This window comes from Sprattus sprattus (assembly GCF_963457725.1).
Source record: "Sprattus sprattus genome assembly, chromosome: 7".
Lineage (NCBI taxonomy): Eukaryota > Metazoa > Chordata > Actinopteri > Clupeiformes > Clupeidae > Sprattus > Sprattus sprattus.
Window position 1 is genome coordinate 18,360,362 of NC_137926.1, and position 22,500 is coordinate 18,382,861.

General features: G+C 43.2%; 1 protein-coding gene across 3 annotated transcripts in view; it reads left to right on the forward strand.

Annotated features, from left to right (window-relative positions):
* Positions 1-22,500, forward strand: part of tbxas1 (thromboxane A synthase 1 (platelet)) — a 64,003-nt gene that overhangs the window by 28,151 nt on the left and 13,352 nt on the right. For all 3 annotated transcript variants that reach the window (XM_080842835.1, XM_080842834.1, XM_080842836.1), the window contains 7 exons: positions 2,166-2,218; positions 6,379-6,475; positions 8,295-8,411; positions 17,804-17,892; positions 18,521-18,669; positions 19,177-19,304; positions 19,893-20,279. In XM_080842835.1, the coding sequence (XP_080698961.1) occupies positions 2,166-2,218; positions 6,379-6,475; positions 8,295-8,411; positions 17,804-17,892; positions 18,521-18,669; positions 19,177-19,304; positions 19,893-20,279 (1,020 nt within the window). The remainder of the gene's footprint in view (positions 1-2,165; positions 2,219-6,378; positions 6,476-8,294; positions 8,412-17,803; positions 17,893-18,520; positions 18,670-19,176; positions 19,305-19,892; positions 20,280-22,500) is intronic.

Below are 22,500 nucleotides of genomic sequence, written 5' to 3' on the forward strand. Positions count from 1 at the left end.
TCTCTCTCTGTCTACCTCCCCTTTTCTTGAACAAAAGCTCAGTAGAGCCCAACAATGCGTCTGCTCAGCATTGCCACCTGGTGGGAGAACACACAGCATGCAAATGCCATACACAATTGGTGCCATTTGCTCATACCATAACATCTGACCCTGTAGTTATATACTCTGTGCTCGTGTGAGTGTGTCTGTGTGGGTGTGTGGGTGTGTGGTTGTGTGGGTATGTGGGTATGTGTGTGTGTGTGCACGTGTAATTAGCTGCCATGTTTTGCTTGAGTGAGTCACTGTGTTATATTTGTCCATCAATTCTTGCTGTTTAGTGTCTCTCAAACTGAGACTTTTCATTCTACCCATGTACGCACACACACACACACACACACACACACACACACACACACACACACACACACATTCACACACAAGCACACACACATGAGTGTGTATAGAAAGGGCAGCACAGGACAAACATACTGAATTGCAAGATACAGGCATAACTCCAGAAATGTCAACCACACAGAGGAACCCCAAGACGCCAACTGACAAAACCCCCAACAACAAACACACAATACAAACAACCCCACAATACACTTACACAATACAGATAACGCATCAATGCACAAACTGCACTCAAATAATGTAACGAGACAGGCACACAGTGCAGTAAATGCAGGCAGAACCTCAATAACAGACAGAAATGCACGTACAACACACCCACAAAGAACACACACAGTAATACCAGACGACATGCACACACAGAACACATATGACAGACACACAGAGAACCCAACAGCACACACACACACAACCCATACGATACACACACAGAACCCAACAGCACACACACACACACACACAGCATGTACAACACACACAGAATCCAACAGCACACACACAGAACCCAAGAGAACACACACACAGCACATACGACACACACACACAACCCAATAGCACACACAGAACACACAACAACACACACACACACTAGAACTGTAATGGTTGTAGTGGCCTGTCTAGCAGACCTTACCCAAGGGCTTGTGCTGTGAGGGGCATAGATATGAGTGGAGAACATGTGGGTCATGCAGAGGAGGAGTCCTACCACAGCCACAGACTACCACAGACAACATCTGCTAACGGCTGCCGCTTCTCAATTAAACCCCTAAACAGCAATGAAACTCTACCCCCAAAAGCAAATTACAAGCCGCTGGTATGAGATAATGCAAATAGAAGCAAGTAAAGCCGGCCCGCCAAGAAGAAAAGAAACACGTGTCCCACTCCTCCTCGAGGCTTTCTTCCTCGTTAACAGGCCACACATTTCTTCATCCTTACACATTGAGTCCTCAGTCTCTTTCCACTGAAATCACTTCAGTGAAATTAGTCAGATACAATTAGTCCTATTTGGGTTTTTACGTCCATTTTGGTGGCATCAGTCAGGCGCTTCGAGACGAGGTGAACTGAGCAGGGGGAAACCTGACTGATCAGACTCGTGAAGAGGGTGTAGTGGCGGCTTACGAGCTGCGGAGAATAGCAATAAATTACTGGCCGCATGGTAGGCGCCTCAATCGATTGCAGAGGGATCAATAGAAGAAAAAAAAAGAAAAAAAATGAGACATTTTGTCTCTGACGTGTTTTTTTTGGGCGAGAGAAAGAGACTTGTGTCAAACAGGCGATTTTAGCTTACAGGGTAAGGTCGAAAGCAATCTCCTGCTTCGGTAGGAATCTCTTGTCATGTCAGCAATGAAAGCACAGTGCATTCTTGGGGGCGTTTTGTCATTTACAAAACTGCAGTTAAAGGGAAATATCAAGAAGTATGACACACCCACACCCACACACACACGCACACAAACACACACTTCTGTCTATGCTTTTGTTTTGGTTTGGAGTCGTGATGGATGTGCTGGCATTATTAAGTTGTCATTCATGTTGTCACTGTGAGAATGTATTGGCTTTTTGTTTCTCTCTCTCACACACACACACACACACACACACACACACAAACACACACACACTCATACCAACACACAGTTGCACCAACACAAACACCAGGACTCCGAGAAATCAAGTATGTATTAAGCTTGTGTAGTATCTATCAGAGTCAGTTGCATAGATGAGGACATCACTTGGATGGTGGATGATGTTTTTACATGCTGTGTTGTTATTTTATCCTCCAGGGCTTTTTGGAACCTCTCAAAGACCTGATCAACACTTATGGACGAGTTTGTGGGTAAGTACAATACGTGTGTGTGTGTGTGTGTGTGTGTGTGTGTGTGTGTGTGTGTGTTTGTGTGAGTGTGAGAGAGAGAGAGTGTGTGTGTGTGTGTGTGTGTGTGTGTGTGTGTGTGTGTGTGTGTGTGTGTGTGTGTGTGTGTGTGTGTGTGTGTGTGTGTGTGTGTGTGTGTGTGTGTGTGTGTGTGTGTGTGTGTGTGTGTGTGTGTGTGTGTGTGTGTGTGTGTACAGACAACCATTCAAGCATATTAAGGAGTTGTGAGCTACAGTGCCCTTGTACTCCAGTGAAAGCACCATGCTGGAAAGTTGCAAAAAAGGAAACAAGTGGAAATATTATCTGATCAGAAAAGCTCTGGGATGTCTTTGGAGTCACATGGAGTGGATCAGGACTCGGCCTGTTTCCTAAGGGTGGCCTTCACATCCCAATGAGGAAACAACCTGCTGCTCAGACAGGCCTGTTCTCTTTTAACATTTGTAAAAGCACAGCCAGGAAACCAGGAAAGTGTGTGTGTGTGTGTGTGTGTCCTTAGTGTGTGTGTGTGTGTGTGTTTGTGTCTGTCTGTCTGTCTATTTGTTTGTCTGTTCTTAGATGTTGTACAGGCTTTTTATGCATCAAGTTTTCCCACATGTGTGTATATATCTTTTGGCAAGTGTGCATGTCTCTGGATTTAAAATCAGTTGACATTTGTATGATTTACATATACACTCTTTAGCCATTGATGGATAATTGGTGTGGGCACGTGTGTATGTGCCATCAGCACTTGCACAGGAAGCTGTACATGCATGTCACATTGTGTCCAATGTGTGTGTGTGTTTAACATATGGAAGAATTTGCTGATATCCATTTTGCTCACCTAAACACAAACGGCGTATCACGGAGCTAACAGCAAGTCCTGGCTTCACAGGGAGTACATATTGCTGATGAAACATGTGCCTCCAGTTCTCAGGAGTGTTCCATGTGTCAACACCCTAAAGTTTTGGATGAAACCATCTACTAAATGAATAGTCCTACATATTAAAGTCATGAAGTAATGGAATCACTGTCAGGTTGTTTTCCCCACCAGGGTTTCTGAGAATGAGAGAACTCCAGAATGTGTGAGTTGTCAGAAGTTATTTAATTAGGAATGACTTCTTCATCATGAGGCAGACTCCATGTTTTTTGTTGTTGTTGTTGTTGTTGTTTGTTTGTTTGTTTGCCCCTGGCTAAGGTTCAGATTGAATCATGGGTCACAGGCATGGGTTGAAGAACAGCACCAGGAGTGAGTTTTCAAGTGTCACACGTGGGGAAGCCTGCCAGTGTCCCAGTGCCACATCCTTTCCCCAGTATTGCTCTACCTACAGCGTCTGTTGCTGAAGCAAATAAAGGAACGTTTTTGAAAGTCTGCCATCCTGCGCAGATGCAAAGACTTTGATGCCCTCCGTTGGTGCCGTTTTTTTACTGAAGTAAATGCTGATAGTAGCAGTAAGCAGATGCTCCTGCTGAGTTACACCTGCTCTCAAAGCAGCAATAAGGAGTTCTGTTCCAAAACTAGCAAGCTAACCTTGCAAACCCCATCAACAGCCCAGCCGACACTGATAGAAGCTTGCTAAGACACTTACTGATGTCTTTTGGCATCATAGCTTGCAATGCCATGATGCAAAAGCTTTTCATCCCACCTTTCATTTTGCAGGGTGTTCCAGCCCAGAAACACAGAACTATATAGAGCATATCCTGGATGGCAAGTGGGAAACACACAGGTGTTTATCTGTCCTTCACATGACCATATGCTATCAAAATTAATTTGAGGATGGTCCCATAGCTAGTTGCCTATAAAACCATACCTCAAAAAGTGTCAAATTGTTGCATAGTGTTACTTTAAGTTCAGAGGACCAGAGAAAATGATTCGATCCCATATTCACTGCACTGCACTATACTATCAATATATATTCACTATCCTTGTGGTATAAATCCACCTAGTGATTCTCAATGTGGCACACATGCTGTAAGCAGCACACACGTATCAGCAGAAGGTCATCAAGACTGAAGTTAAGAGGCCATTTTGTGTCCAGAGTGATGGTTACTGGTTCTCAGTGCGAGACATAGCCTCTCCTCCACCCAAGGCCTGGAGCTGCAAGTGACTGAGTGAGGGTTGGGAGGGAGATAAGCTGAGGTTTCAAGAGGCTGGCTGCTTAGGAGCTAAAAATACTGTCCTGAAAGACACTCTGACACATCTCTCTGTCTGACAAGACCAGTTCAGCCCAGACACCGGCACACACACACACCACAGATATAGCCTCTTTCTATCACACATATACACGCAGACACTTACAGTTCCACACACATATGCATGTGACAGACGCAGTATCACAAATATCCGGATGCATCCTCATCACACATTCTGACTTTCTCTCCCATCTCAAAGAGACACACACAGTCACACAGTCACGCAGAGAGAGGGAGGGAGAGAACTCTAGACAGATGACCCTGTGTGCTAGGCCATCTCACAGCAGGGGTGTGTGTGTGTGTGGCTGCACTGTGATGGCTGAGCAGAGAATCCGTGATGACACCAGACATACCAGTCTCCGACGCTTATCAATCACAGCCAGCCCCGTCTCACTGCTTACAGTCTATTCTGTCTCACTGTTCAGTCTATTCTGTCTCACTGTTCAGTCTATTCTGTCTCACTGCTTACAGTCTTTACTGTCTTACTGCACACAGTCTATTCTGTCTCACTGTTCAGTCTATTCTGTCTCACTGCTTACAGTCTTTACTGTCTCACTGCACACAGTCTATTCTGTCTCACTGATTACAGTCTATTCTGTCTCACTGACCACAGTCTATTCTGTCTCACTGCTTACAGTCTATTCTGTCTCACTGCTTGAGACAGTCCTTGACACTGTCTTACTGCACCCGTGCAGCCTTGTCACCCTTTCCCTGTGGTCCTTATGTTCTGCATAAGCACATAGCTATCCACAGCTAGAGCCACACACCAGATGATACCATATCTGGTGACTACGACCTATGCATCGATCGAAGCATCTTGGCATGGTTGAATATACAACACCCGCCATTTCTACCTCCGACCAGAAAGGGTAGTTGGCTGCTGTTTGAACTAGGGATCTAAGTGGAGTGATGTTTTAGGAAGTCTCCCAGGGTTCTTCCTCACGCCGCTCTGACGGCTCGGTCTGCAGGATGCGGAAGCACTCGGGATGAAAGGTGCTGTTGGAACACGCTCAGTGCTGATCAACTGCGTCTCTAATTTGCCTGAAAGGCTTCGTATCTAATTAATGCCAGCCAATAAAGCTGCCTAATGACCTACAAGTTCCTGTTCCTTTTTTTTTCTCCTCCTTCTCCTGAACAAAATTGATTCTCATTAAAAAGGTGCTTAATAAGATGAAATCCATTTTGTGTGCGTGCGTGCGTGTGTGCGTGTGTGCGTGCGTGTGTGTGTGTGTGTGCGTGCGTGTGTGTGTGCGTGTGTCTGTGTGTGTGTTTGTGTGTGCTTGCTTCACTGAAAGGGAGACGTAGTGAAGAGGAGAGTGGGAATTGGAGGGAAGGAAATTAGGAAAAGTTAGTTTGAGAGAGATTGGGTTAGAGAGAGGCACCACGATGGATGGAGAAAATGACATAAAAGTACGAGATAAAAGAGAGGGATAGAGAGAACTCAAGCGCTATAAGGGGAAAGGGTTGCTCAGCCATGAAGGCTCTCTCATCTAACCAGGGAGAATAATGAAGGAGAAAGAAATAAGAAGTGAAAAAGCATAGTTGCTCTCTCTCTCTCTCTCTGTCTCGTTTTTTCTTTCTTTCTTTCTTTCTTTCTCACTCTGCTTGCTTGCATGCACACACATACAGAATTATGTGCGTGTATCTACTTAGTTATGCCATCTGCCCAGAAAGTAAACACAGTCTCCTGTATCTGATTGTATTATGAATGATTGTGTTGCTTCAGACGTGTGTGTGTGTATGTGTGGGTGTATATATACATGCAGGCTTTGTGGGAATATGTGCACAGGTGTATAATTGTGTTTGTTCTTGCTCGGCATGTCTGTGTGAGCTTAATTTAATTTGTCTTTCCTTCCCTGTGTGTGTGTGTGTGTGTGTGTGTGTGTGTGTGTCTGTCTGTGTGTGTGTGTGTGTGTGTGTGTGTGTGTGTGTGTGTGTGTGTGTGTGTGTTTTAGGTATTACCTAGGCCGGAGACCTGTTATTGTAATTGCGGATCCAGACATGCTGAGGCAGGTGATGGTGAAGGATTTCAGCCTGTTTCCCAACAGGATGGTAAGTCACATGGGGTTCAACCATAAACACACACTTTACACATCTTAATGTAAAACTAGAACACACACTTTACAAAACACACCTTACTGTTAACTAACAACCCTAGAACACACTTCACACATACCTCCCAACAGTACAGCCTTCACACAACTGACACCATTGGACCAACGCCTCTTCTTTCACTATAGCACAAGCACCTTACACATCGCTCACTATAGACCACATATGCACAAGCTTAAATGTAACGCAAACCACATTGTGAAAAGCACCTCACTGGCAAACACATTTCAGCAACACACCTTCATCATAACCTATACCAGTATGTGTAACCTTTAACATAACCTTTAACATAACTAATTACTCCAATTGTTCCTTGCTCTCTGGAAATCCTACTTAGTATGCCATTACTGTATGTTTCATACATTAAACCAAGTACTGGAACACTTTTATATGTTATGTACATATCTGTCTTCACCATGAACACACACACACATAGCACCTGCTGTTGCTTTCAAGTCTGTGTTCCTCAGCTCTCTTTTTATTGAAACTCAGCTAGAACAAAATAGCATTTCAGATATTCTTCTTTTGCTCTTGTAAATAATGTTTAATGGTCTTCCTTTTTATGTTCACCACTGTCATAAACATTGCTGTTAATGGGACATGCGATTGGGATAATGGGACACACACACACACACACACATACACACACACACACACACACACCTTCAAGCCAGCAGGAAAATCGTAAAGTGAGTTTCCATGGAGGCCTGAACAACAAACATAAAATGAAACATGCTGCTTGCATAAAGATATCTTCAGAACACATTCACACACACACACACACACACACACACACACACACACACACACACACACACACACACACACACACACACACAGCTCACATCACTTTCAGTTCAATTCCATTCAGTTAAAGTCAGTGAGTGAGTTTGGCTGTTTTATAAGCAGGTTTTGCTGAGCAAATGCTGTTTTGGTTTGCCAAGCATACACAGAGTTTGAATATAAGTCTGTCCCTCTCTCATTCTCTCTTTCTCTCTCTCTCTCTCTCTCTCTCTTTCTGTGTGAGTGTTTATTGTTGAGAGTCAGAGTCAGAGTCAGAGTCAGAGAGAGAGACTCGGGTGATGTCCTCTAGCGGCTAGAGTCTAGCCCACCATGAAGCCCATCTGAATGGCACATGTTGTCAGAGCAGCGTGTCCCCCTGTGGGCAGGCAGGAATGAGGGGTTTGGACCAGAGTGGCTGTGGGTTGGGACTCACACGAGGCACGGAGGCCTGGGAGCCCAGAACTACACACTCCACCACTGGCAGGGTGAAACGCTCTCAGTCACAGAACTGCCCAGCCAGCTGCCCACATTCAGGGCAGTCCAAACCCTCATGAGAGTGGGGGGTGAGAAGGGTAGACAGGGTGTGTTATGGGTACATACAGGAGATGAGTCATCTGAGAAACATACATTCTATTCTATTCTATACTATTCTATTCTATTGTATCCCTCCTTATATTGTTTTTAGTTGTTCTTTTTTTATTTAGTCTATCTTTCTGTCTATCCGTCTGTCTATCTGTTTGCAAGAGGCATTAGTTTCTTAGTGTTCTTCTATCCATCTGCCCATCCGTCCATCTGTCAAATAACCAAAAGCCTCCTGCAGATATTGCATATGTAACAGACGCACAGGATCAGATGTCAAATGTCCTGCAGAAATATACAGAGAGATAAACAAAACAAATAACCAAGCTATGCCATCAATGTGTGCTTGATATCTCCCTCTCTCTCCCTCTCTCTCCAACCCCCACACCCCCATCAGAGAGTGCGCTTCTCCAGTAAGCCCATGAGTGACTGTCTTCTAATGCTGACTGATGAACAGTGGAAGCGAGTGCGCAGTATCCTCACGCCGTCCTTCAGTGCTGCCAAGATGAAAGAGGTGAGTGACCAGGTCTCGGAAGCCCAGTTCTCAAATCTCTTTACTTCCTCTAGCTCCCTCTCTCTCTCTTTCTCTCTTTCTCTCTCTCTCTCTCTCTCTCTCTCTCTCTCTCTCTCTCTCTCTCTCTCTCTCTCTCTCTCTCTCTCTGTCTTTCTCTTTCTGTCTGTGTACCTCTCACCGTCTATGCTTGTCACTCATCATCCCTGTGTCTATGGGCTGCTCTTATGGAGACCTAGCCTGGCAGGTGCTCTTTGAGTTATTTTGTGTGCGGGGGCGTCAGGGTGAAGATCGTCTCTGCGGGCAGAATATGTACTCCACACACGTAGACATGCCCACTGAAGGCAGGGGTCAGGGGCAGGCCGCGCACCACACACAGTATGCTATTTAGACTGCCGGGGCTTTGATGTGATACTGAAGTGTTTGTTGTTATAGAGGTGTGTGTGTTTGTGTGTTTGTGTGATTGTGTGTGTGTGTGTGTGTGTGAGTGTGTGTGTCTGTTTGTCTGTGTGAATGTGTGACATTTTGTGTGTTATGTATGTGTTTTTGCGAACTATATTTGCACTGTTTTCTAGTTTCACTCAAGAAAGAGTGGCTTTGTGACTTAGAGTAAGAGTGTGTGTGTGTGTGTGTGTGTGTGTGTGTGTGTGTGTGTGTGCACGCAAGTGTGCTCGTAATATTTAGTCACTGTGGAGAAATAGCACATATAAAAACCTTACACCACACTGGGAAACCAATTAAACATAGAGAGCATTTTAAGTATTTCTGAGAGAGCAGAAGAAGGATCAGTTCCAGTGTGTGAGTGTGTGCATGCGTGCGACTGTTACAACCTAACTTTTTACTTTAGTTTAGTTTAAGACATACTATATAGAGAAATATGCACAGAAAACGTATCGTGCACTGATTGAGGCTTTCTGCTCCACCTTTATCCCACACAGTGCACACACTCACAACACTCAAGCACACTTACAGACCCATACGCATACTGAATACACACACTGAAAACAGTCCACAAGTCACACACTGGGCCATGTTATAATCAGTCTGCTGGTGTCAGCGCATCACATACAAACTGTGGCAGCTTAGTCAGTTGCTGACTCTGGCACACAACTGACACAGGTCAGCCAGCAAAGGTCAACAGACACAGGTCAACCGTCACAGGTCAACCGACACAGGTCTGGCACACAACCGGCACAGGTCTGGCACACAACCAGCACAGGTCAACCAACACAGGTCAACCAACACAGGTCAACCAGCACAGGTCAACCGGCACAGGACTGGTACACAACCGGTCTGTTCCTCAATGGCAGCTTCTTGCTGGGAGGCAGTCTTGCAGTGAGCTCACACTCACACACTCTTCCAGAGAGTGTCATGGGAGACTGAGGAGCTGGCCTTGACAGAGCCATAAATAATTTACGACTTTATAAACAGCCTTTACTGTCAACAGCCTGGCCACAGGCACAGCCAGGGCGGCGAATGGCTCCATCATGGTCAGCTCTCTGTTTGTTTTTGCACTTTGAGAGAGAAATATCAGGGTGATGTTTTCAGTTTTATAGCAGGAGGGGTCTCACCCGCCGGACCGTGGTCAGATGCAGACAGGGCAGTAAGTGTGTGTGTGTGGGGAAGAGAGCGAAAGATATAGATATAGATATAGATATAGAGAGAGAGAGAGAGCGAGAGCAAGTGTGAGAGAGAGAGAGAGAGAGAGAGGGAGAGAAAGAGAGAGTGTGTGTGTTTACATGTGTGTTTGTGTATTATTTTTATTTCTCATTTCTGCTCTTAGACAAACACACAGTCACACACAAGGGAGTCCCTCCATTTTGCCTACTCACATACACAGAGCCCATGTACACCCACTCATATGTGAAAACAAACCCACTTGCACACACACGTAAGCACACAGACACACTCATTTTCATTCAAATACACGCAGGAAGAAACACATAGAAACGCCACAATTAATATTTAGGTAGTCATTATTTCAGTATTCAAGCAGTAACACATGCACTCACACACACTCACATGAAGTAATCAGAAGTCATTCGACTCTCCAAACAAGGTATGACAGAGTGTGTATAAAGCTAGCCAGCATTGGTCTTACTGAACCACTTACTTGTTAGGAAGGCCTTAAGGGTGAAACGGTCAATGAGTCAATGGTTCTGTTGTCTGCAGTCTGTGCTGTCCATATGTATTTGCCTGAACGCTATCATCAATATATATATATTAGGGCTGTGAAACGATTAACATTTTTAATCAAATTAATCACAGGTTTCTGTGGATTAATCATGATTAATCACATATTTTTCTCTGTATATTTTTGTGAGAACAAGATGTATGACAAAAGACGGATATATACATTTAAAATGTTTTTTTTTTTATTATTATTATTATTCATAAATGGTGCTGCAACTGGTGCAAAGCAGTAACCTTTGCTATTCCATATTGGCATTAATACATATAAAATGATGGTCCTTGGTCCTTATGTATGGCTTTGTATCAAATCACTATTACTCTCAGGTTGTGCCTTATGCATACCTTGGGATACTCTGGAGCAGGTTGCCCGTTCACAAAATGCTACAAATATAAAAATAAAAAAAAAGTTAATTATGGCCTTTGGGACGTTCAAGATTGATACAGTATATTAAGCTCCTTGCAACTTGGTAGGGTTTGCTATCGCTAGCTAGAATAGCTAGGTGTGCAACCTTACAGACGGTAACATTAACATTTTGACAGTCACATTAACATTTTATTTTAACATTAACACATTTGTTGGAGAGACTAGTTATGTACTTGTAGTCGTTATAATACTAGTTGGCATGAACCATAACTGTTTGGGGGTGTTCTCTCAACTAGTTAGCTAGATAGCATAGTTCACTAGCTGGCTAGCTGCAAGAAGCTACTTTGGAGCAGACATGTGTGTTTGTTGATCTTTGATACATTGAGTTGGGAGCGGGGTCTCCCACACTGTTAAATCCATAGCCGGCTCCTTTCCTCCTTTGTTTTGGGCTGTAGAAATGCGGAAAAAAACGATGTGTCGCTCTAAAATCTCAGGGTACCTTGTGTCAGATATACAAGTCCCGTATGAACACCGTTTCACCATGCTCCTCACCTCAAAGTTGTCGGACGTTCTCTTAGTAGAGGTTGCTCTGTAGGATTGGACGAGGGCCTGTAGAACCTGATAATGTAATAATTTCCTGATAACGTAATAACCCTGATAATGTAATAAAAAAATCCCTCATAAGTCCCTAAAAGATGTAATAAAACCTGATAATGTAATAATATCCCAATAATGTAATAAAGTGCATTTCCCAATAATGTAACAATCGCCATACCAATAATGTAATAAAATGTTACATTAATGGGAAGTTATTACATTATCAGGTTAGCCTCAATTTTGCAGAACCTGATAATGTAATAAATTCCTGATATTGTAAAAACTTTGGTCAGTGCTGAAATGTTGGGACACCAGTTATTCAGACCAAGTAGTGATGCTGTGTAGACAACCACCCACTATTGTTTTGCTCATATTTTGACCCCAATGGTATAGGCCTTTAGCCTCGCAAGCCAAACCTGTACAGCAAGAAGCTGTACAAGGGTCTGGCACAACATGATTTTCAGTGTGGGCGGGATTAACGGTTGTCTGTTAAGTTGCCTCTGCACGCAATGCCACACAATAGAAATGGCGCTGCAACCAATCCGAGCGACTGACGAATGACAAAAGACGATTTGATTGGCCTGGTACAGTGTAATTTTTAAGGGACATTGCCACACAAAATCAAAAGAGAATTTGATATAAATCAAATAGCGAAATGTCAGCTATTGATGATCAATGAGGACTTAGAAACTCAATGTTCTATGTGCCATTAGCTGCCGGTCTATAACATACCAAAATGTTCTCATTATTTCTCTATTAGTTGATTACCACTGAATATCCCTTTCACCATTGTAAAAATTGTGCATTCGCAATCATATAAAATATATACTGTATCTGCTAATAGTGAAGCAGCAGGTCTCTGGACAGCTTCACTGTTTGGACCTCTGAAACTGGAGACCTGATGCTACAGCACCAACCAAAGTTATTACAATATCAGGTAATTATTACATTATCAGGTTTTGCAAAATTGAGGCTAACCTGCACTTTATTACATTATCGGGGTATTATTACATTATCAGGTTTTATTACATCTTTTAGGGACTTATGAGGGATTTTTTATTACATTATCAGGGTTATTACATTATCAGGAAATTATTACATTATCAGGTTCTACAGGGCCGTTCTAGGGAGGAGTTTTGCGAACGGTCAATTGTGGGTTTATTGGAAGCTCATTCTGCACATAACGCATTAATCCTGTAATTTAATCATAACGTGTTAACACATTATTTTTCACAGCTCTAATATATATATATATATATATATATATATATATATGGGCCATTCTACCGAATTCGTGTAATATGCAGTCCCTCAACAATAAAAACGATTTACAAAACAATTAGGTATTTAGGCATAGATATTTAATTAGAAAATGTTATGGTCTAAATAAACCCAATGCATTACATGAGATAGTAATAAGCTAAATATATACAAAATCATCATTTATAGTGTACTTTCTATTGGGAAGTAGCTGTCCCCAACCCTGACATCTAAATTTCAATGCCTTTAAATAACACTTTTCAATTTTTTTTGATTTTTTTCAATGATTTAATTTCAAAGATGTTTATGATTGGGTTGAAACAGAACTTGGAATATTTAGATTTATTGTGGGTTTAATTTTTAAATCAATTTACTATACTCAAAAAATCATGTCCCTAGTTTTCATGTCACTACCGAAACACAAGAGTTTTAGTCCATTGGCTGAGCCTGTGTTTTAGCCACGACTCTACATTTTTGACCATGCAGTGACACTGCATCTCTGCCCCTCATGGTTGAATGGTAAGTAGCTAAATCCCATAGTTTTTATATAAATGTGTTCCAAAGTCTGAAAATCGACGTGTAACCTTAAGAATTGTCACTACCGAAACGCATGTTTTCTTCAATTAAGTAAACCTTTTGGGGTTTCATGGAAAATCTTATGTTTGTATGTGTGTTCACCTCTTCAAAGATGTGTTTGAAAGCCGTGTGCTTGCTAGAATTCTTTATTTATGCTTAAAGTTAGCTAGAATTGTCACTACCGAAACAGTCACTACCGAAACATATGGTAGTGACCAGGTGATTTGGGTAGTGACTAAATGAAATGGTAAGTAGTTCAATCCCATAATTTTTAAATATATGTGTTGTGTGGACTAAAGGGAGGCCCAGAGCACCTTTTGGATGATTTTGGGAGAGAAATGAACATCCATCCAACAGTGCAGTCACTACCGAAACAGTGCAGTCACTACCGAAACAGATAAATTGAACTTGAAAATTTGGTAAAAAATTCATTTCTATGGATTTCATTGTGAAAACCTTCAAGAAATATTTGTAAAAATACACTTCAGAGAAGGAAAGGAAACACAATCTGAACAGGTCAATAATAATACTTTTTTACTATAGTAAATGTGATGTTTCGGTAGTGACAATTTTTGGAAGAGGAAAAACATTCCGACACATTCTGAAAATACAATATAAAACTTGACTGTTCTTTTACTAGATATATGTACTTGAGATATGGTACAATATACATACGGACAAAGTTTTGGGAATAAACCATAAAAAAAATCAAAATATATCCGACATGACTTTGCATCAATTCGGTAGAATGGCCCATATATTCCTTTTGATGTTGAAATGCCTCTCCTAATGTCCAGTTTGGAAAGGAATGGGAAACAGGCCTGAGAGAGGCAGTGTGACACAGTAACACTGAGACACAGTAACACTGAGACACAGTAACACTGAGCACACAGTAACACTGAGACACAGTAACACTGAGACACAGTAACACTGAGACACAGTAACACTGAGCACACAGTAACACTGAGACACAGTAACACTGAAACACACTAACACTGAGACACAGTAATGAGACACTCATGATATAGACAGGCACATATGAAACACACACATTTAGACCCTTCTCCACACACACACACATAAACTCTACCACTGCTTAAGTGGAACATGGCTGCTTCATACCTCTCTAGAGATCAACACCTACTTACTGATGCACTCGTCTCAAAAGATAGGAAGAGAGAGAGAGAGAGAGAGAGAAGAACACTTTGTTGGGGTCTTGACAGACAAAACATTTGAGCAAAGAAAATATCACCAGAAAGAGGGAATGACAGAAGAAGTGAGAGAGAGAGAGCGAGAGAGGGAATGACAGAAGAAGTGAGAGAGAGAGAGAGAGAGAGAGAAGGAAAGGAAGAGATTGCACGAGTGAGGGGGTTAAAGAGAGAAAGTGTGTGAAGGAAGCTGAGCGTGACCTGGCTTCAGTGTTCCACATCTCTCTCTCTTTCTTATTTTCTTTCTTTCCCTCTCTCTCTCTCTCAGTCTCTTTCTCTCTCCCACCCCCTCTCTCTGTCCATATCTGTAGAAAGTGTGGTCCTGTCTGGTCAGTCCCCCTGCACAGGTCTGAGATCAGTGTGTTCAGTGGAGCTGCACTGAGCTTATGAGCAGACAGGCAGCCTCTCTGGCTGCAGGGTCCGCATGAGGCATGTCAAACCACACCAATGAATATTTATTCATGTCAAAGCGCCTCAGTCATTCTGCATTCTGCTCAGCTCATATAATTTTTATCTCCTTCACATGCCCCGGCTTTTTTTTTTTTTCTCAATTAAGATGTTAAAGGCACAACATAACAGGTTTCCGTAAACTCTCAAGACTCAGACCGATGCTAAATTTTACATATGATTCTGTCTGTGTTTATGGATCAAAGGCATTTAGTACTCTGGAGATCCTGCATATGCTACTGTGTCTGTTCATTCAGGGAAGGGATGCATGCATTATCATATTTAACACAGCATCTGTGGGCTGTAATCATAACACATAGTGGTATATTATTGTGGCAGTTGTTAGTGCATTGGTGCCACATCACTGCTGTTTTATTGTCTGCCGTGGTTCCTGTACTGTGAAATCATCGTTGACATGTAAATGAGGTAATACATATTCAGTGTCCCGTACTTACTAAAGGTCTGCTTGCCACAGAGAGTCCCAGAGAGAGGGAATATAAAATGGGCAGGTGATCAAAGAAAAATATGGTCGCGTGAAGGGGGGGTTTGCACGCCGCTGTGTGTGTGAATGTGCTGTAGATTAGTCCCATGATGCTGTGTCAGAGGGAATGGTTAAAGTTTGATTCGGTCTTCATGAATTCAGAACGTAGATCGCGTCTTCCTTGTTGTGTTAATGTCAAAAGCGTCAAATTCTGTTATCCTTCTGAGTGTGTGCGCAATGCGTAATTGCCTGTGTGTTAGCGTATTTGTCCACATTTACCCACTGTGTACAGATTAGACCCCCCTTGGGAACTTCAGTTCTTATTTATGGTGTTTTTCTCGTTGTTTGCGTCACAGTAGAGGGCAAAGAGGCTAAAGAGATCTGCGCGTTTCCCGTATCGTTACAATACTACTGGTTTTACTTTACACCAGTGACCGACCTCTTCTGCAACACCGGAAATTGCACTTTTCAAAACAAAACCTTGGCAAGGTTTCTTCCTTCTGAAAGAAGTCTGCTTCTTCCTGGACTCGTCTGACTGCAATCACAGTGCCCGATGTGAATCAATCATGACTTGTCTGAGAAGAAAAAAACAATGAACCTTCTTCATTTACTTAGCCTCTGTGGCCACAGCGCACTGGACAGTGAACATTGTTTAAGAATCTTCTAGAAAAGAAAGGTGCAGACATTTACTGTCAGCCTTAAGCACGCGTCATTGTTTTTCTCTGGATGTATGCTTTTCTGAATCGCTTATGGGGCGTACCGAAGAGGGAGAACAGCAGCACTGGCATTGAATCACTTTGGCCATAAAACAGACCAGTAGGCAGAACTTATGACCAAGAAAAGGGCATTACCACAGAAGTAACCGCCTTCATTTTACATCTGACCTTTTAACCATGCAACCCTCTATGTTTACAAACGTTAAGTTGTCAATTCAGATGTTTTGTTTGGTGATCATGTGGTATGATGGTTATGAAGGTGGCCCCAGCTTTGAGTTGGTTCTAGAAGTGGATCTGGCCCTGTTCTTGAGCCGATTTGGTCCAGATCAGCACCAGATCGAGCCCAGAGTCAGCCAAGGTCCGGGTCAAGCATCGGCGGGAGTGGGAGTGGGAGTGTGGTCTTGAAAAGCATCTCTCTCCTGCACCAGTCCTGTTTAATGAGTAAATGAATTGATTAGCTGGTGTTTGATCTATCATCAGCAGCACACTTCTCCCCATGGTAATGACCAATTTAATTACACACACACACACTTTAATGTCCTTTTAATTGATTCAGCTCCTGTGATGTCCTTGCTCACAAATAAATGCATGAATATGCACACGTACACACACACACACACACACACACACACACACACACACACACACACACACACACACACACACACACACACACACACACACACACATATTTTGGCTTTCATCTGCAGCAAAACAGATGGGGAATCTGTGATTGTTTGTGAATTAATTAGTATTTTATTTAAAGAGCATCTTTCATGGCTTTAATTTAATAATGTTTACTTTGGTGTAATTCGTCGTTCTGTTATATTTTAGATTAAAGGCACCCAGTGCAACTTTATGTAAACATTCAATGAAAAAGAAACATTCAATTTCTAGTCTTTTTTACACGTAGTAAGTTTCAATAACTCCATACCAATACATATCGACATTCAAAGAGCAAAGATGAGACGTCGTTGTGTGGTGAGAACTGATAGAAAATCGTAAACAACAACAATCGCCGGTGGGGAGAAGCCATTTTTCCATTGACTGGAAGCCTGCTTTATTTATTGTAGGTTACAAAAAATAAAGAAAATGGCGGCGATTGTTGTTGTTATCGATTTTCTATCAGTTCTCACCACACAACGACGTCTCATCTTTGCTGCTTGAATGTCGGTATGTAATGGTATGGAGTTATTGAAACTTACTACGTGTAAAAAAGACTAGAAATTGAATGTTTATTTTTAAGCCTCGAAAGTTGCACTGGGTGCCTTTAATGATGTGTGCGTTTTATTCTTACTTCACAAACTATTTGACCATATTCATACTATGTCAACTAGAGTTTGTAGAGATTTTTTCATTTGTTCATCATTTAGTCTTCTTTCACAAAGAGAGAAAAACTTCATGAAAAGTACCATGATGTCAACATATTTAGTATATATTCACAGTACCTGGGCCCACATTCTAGTGAAGAGAAATATGTTGATCACAATGAGGAAGTTCTGCATGATGACGTGTGTGTCTGTGCGTGTGTGTCTGTGCATGCATATTTCTAGATGGTGCCATTGATCAACACAGCCACTCAGACTTTACTGACCAGCCTTGAAGGATACGCAGAAAGTGGCCAGAGCTTTGACATCCACAAGTGAGTGTGTGTGCTTGTGTGTATGTCTGCCTTTAAATATGTGTGTGTGCATGTGTATGCATGTACTGTAGATGAGTGACTCTACATACATCAAACACATTCAGTATGTGTGCGGGTGTGTGTTTGTGGTCTCTTGTGTATGGCAGGCTCTTGAAAATGCTTAGCCATTAGCGCCTAACAGAAAGGACTGCCTGCAGCAGTTCTTGTAGCCATATGACATCCATCTCAACCAGCTGCATCAGCAGCAAGACACAGTGTTCATCACCTCTTACTCCCTTACGCATAAACACATGAGATTCACACTCTCACACTTAGGCTCCTGGCACTACTGAACATTTATCAGCCGATGGTGTAAGAGAGATGTGTGTGTGTGTGTGTGTGTGTGTGTGTGCATAAAGGTAACCACAGAAGCACCATGCAGCATTCTTATAATAGCCACAAGTAGGGGTTTGGTTCTTTTTTTCCAGTAATGGTAAAAAAGAGGTTGTGAGGAAGTATATCATTATGTTGTTGTGACTGTTTCTGTGCGTGTTTGTTTGTTTGCTGCATGTGTCTGCACGTGTGTGTGTGTGTGTGTGTGTGTGTGTGTGTGTGTGTGTGTGTGTGTGTGTGTGTGTGTGTCATGCAGGTCTCTGGGCTGCTTCACCATGGATGTTATAGCCAGTGTGGCTTTCGGGCTGCAGTTGGACTCCCAGAGTGACCCTGACGACCCGTTTGTGCACCACGCCCAGAAGTTCTTCTCCTTCTCCTTCTTTCGGCCCATCGTGTTTGTGTTCAGTGAGTGCTGTTGCATACGCTGGGCTCTGGACAGGGGAACAGGAAGACAAAGAGAGGAAATCGAGGAATGAATTATGAATTCAAGTAGCGCTTACCAAAATACTACAATGAGAATGAAAAGCATACAATGAAGGGAGCAGGAAAGCCTTTCATGATACACATAAAACACACACACTCACCCCCCCCCCCCCCCCCCCACACACACACACACACACACACACACACACACACACACACACGCATGCAAACACACTGAAATGCAGATAATGCTGTGTAAACACAATTCCCCATACATTTTACAAGCACATACACATAAAAACATAGTCAGAGATAGTCAGAAAGGTTTAGTAACTTTCATGCTATTTCCTCTCTCTCATCTCTCTGTTTATTTGTCACTCTGCCTCTCTTTCCATATATTCCCTTCTCCTTTCCCTTTTAATTCGTCTGTTTCACCCCTTCCATGTCTTCTCTATCAACCGTCTGTTTTTCTGTGTCTCTGCCTACTAGTCATGTTTCCCTTCCTGGTTCCCCTCCTGCGGCTCTTACCCAGTAAGAACCGGGATGAGATGAACATATTCTTCATCAGCTGCATCAAGAAAATGATCCAGCAACGAGATGAGCTGCCACCTGACCAGGTAAGACCACTTCTCAGACATATACCAACAACATCTGTCTCGCTCTCTCCCTCTCTCTCTCTCTCTCTCTCTCTCTCACACACAGACACACACACACACACACACACACACACACACACACACACACACACACACACACACCTGTGTATGCACCATGCACACCCAAGCACTGACATGAGCTGCTGATTGACCAGGTAAGACATACACATGTATGTACTCACAAAAACATATGCGTATATTAATTATTTCTATGGTAAAGGCTCCCACAGAACAAAGATGAAATGCTGCGTGAGACTTTGTCACAATGAACACCATATTCCATCCAAGTGTATTATTTGACATCCAAGTGAAATTGTGTTGCCAACACCCCAGGGCTAAACAAAAAATATGCAATTAGGAAGGGCAGGGATATTGCAGCACAGTCATATTGTGTTTACGGTAGGTCCCCTCTCCATACTTATTAGTTCATGTTTTTTCTTATGTCCTCTCATTCATACTGCATCATGGCCATAGGAGTTAGCATTAGCATTTACTATGCCCCACAAAAACAAGGCAGCACCTTTTTCTGACCTATGTTTTTTCCCATAGCGACGTCGTGACTTCCTGCAACTAATGCTTGACGCGCGGTCTACCAAGGAGTCTGTGTCGCTCGAGCAGTTTGACATTGTCAACCAAGCAGACGAGGTTTGCTCTTCATCGCACACACACTCCGCAGGCCCCGCGGTCAACGGCGCGACAGCCCAAGAGGACGGCGAGGAGTCGCCTAGACGGCCGCACACACACCCCCCGACACACAGCCAGGCGCAGAAGAGGGTGATGACGGAGGATGAGATCGTGGGCCAGGCCTTCATCTTTCTGCTGGCGGGCTACGAGACGAGCAGCAACACGCTGGCGTTTACCTGCTACCTGCTGGCCACACACCCCGACTGCCAGGAGAGACTGCAGCGGGAGGTGGACGACTTCTTTAGCAAACACGTGAGTGCACACACACACACATACACACACACACCACATGTTCAGATACATCTTTCACAGACACACAGATACACTTTATACATACATACACACACTCACACACACACACACACCACACATACAGATACACCTAATACACACACACAGACACACACACACACACACACACACACACACACATATATGGATACACCTTATACACACACACAGACACATACGGATGCACCTTATACACAGACACACAAACACACAGATAGACCTTATACATACACACAAACTCACACAAGCACATGGACACGCACATGACCTCATACACACAGAGACACACACAGAGACTCAAACTGATTCTTGCGTTCAGTTGCCCGTCTCTTTGCTCTACGCTGAACTTGTACTGAATGAAAGCTGAGCTGGCATATGCCAGTCTAGATTCATCTGGGCATCATGACGATGTGAAAGAGAGAGAGAGAGGGAGAGAGGAAGAGAGAGAGAGGGAAAGGGAGGGAGATAGAGGGAGAGGGAAAGAAAGAGGGAGAGAAAACAGTTTCCTATAATTAATATCAGTTTCCATGTTCTTGGAAAGTGCTCTTAAAGTGAAATTGATTTAAGTGCACATCATGGCCTTCACATCTAGCATCTTAATATTGGGAGTGGGGTGTGGAGAAGTCTGAAATGAGTTTGTCCGTGAGGGAGAAGACCATTAAGTCTGTCCTTGGTTGAGGAGAGCGATGGAGGGGTGAAAGACTCAAGGCTGCAAACATTTGACGCGTGTCATGGTTGGATAACCTCAGCGTTCTGCTAATCAGGTCTAATTAAGTGGACTCGCTTTGCAAAATCAGCTCATTTTACACATACACTCACATGATCATCCTGTATACAACCACTGCTACAACACAGTTTGACAAACGCATGCACACACACGCATGCACACACGCATGCACACACGCATGCACACACACACACACACACACACACACACACACACACACACGCGCACACACACACATACAGACACGCACACACAGACCCTTGGAACTGCCGCCAAGCCCTCAGCACATAAGCACTCCTGCATGCAGTAAGTAATACTCTTCATGCTTGTGTGTGTGTGTATGTATATGTGCGTGCGTGTGTGTTTGTGTGTGTGTGTGTGTGCGATCTGTTCTGTGTGCGAAACCTTTAATCTTGAACACAAAGAGCAGTCAGGGAGTGGGCTGTGTGTGTGTGTGTGTGCGTGTGTGCATCTGTGCGTCTGTGCGTCCGTGTGTGAACTGTAGCAGAGAATGTGCCAGCTCCTTTTCACCTGATGCTGACCGAACCATACAATTAAAGAGAACAAAGAACAGACGTTCTCTTTCAGTGCTCAAAGGAAGACACACACAGCAGCCCCTCCAAAGCACAGACAAGCAGTGAACAGGTAAAGAGTAACTCTCTCAATCTGTCTCCTGTGTCTTACACATACATGTACACATACTTGTACTCATACATGTACCAAAACATACGCATACGCATATGCATATGCATACGCATACGTATACTCATACACATACACATACACATACACATACACATACACATACACACACACACACACACACACACACACACACACACACACACACACACACACACACACACATACACTTTGTATGTACTGGTACTGGTATTGTAAGGACCATGTCGAACATGGAGCTTTGGTAATGTGAAAAAGGAATATTTCCAGTTCAAATTCTCATCTGTCTTGCAGCTATGCACAGTCACTCCTAGTTCACATTTCATAACCACTGTCATGTGTCTGTTGTTTTATATGATTATTTGTGGGTATTTTTGTCTGCATTGAACTTCACAATGATTCATCCCCAGCAATGGTAGCACACACCCTAGTGATGTGGCCCAGGGTCTGAGCTGTTATCTGGTCACACTCCACAGCCCTCATTATCGTACCCGGTGTGGCTCCTGTGTGGATTGGACTGGAGATGGGGGCCTCTCTCTCAGAGATGTAAGCCAATAAAGCCTGGTATTCATGCTCATTAATGTTGTGATGGGGCCCGTAATTGTCTGCTTGGGACTGGTGCGGCTGAGTCTGAGTCTGTCTGGACTCCCCTGTGGTGTATCCTGCCCGAGCTGAGCACTGATACGGAGAGAATTATCACACACCAGCACAGGACAACTCAACCCCATACCAGAGCTGACCAAGCACAGCTCAACCACACACCAACACTTCAGC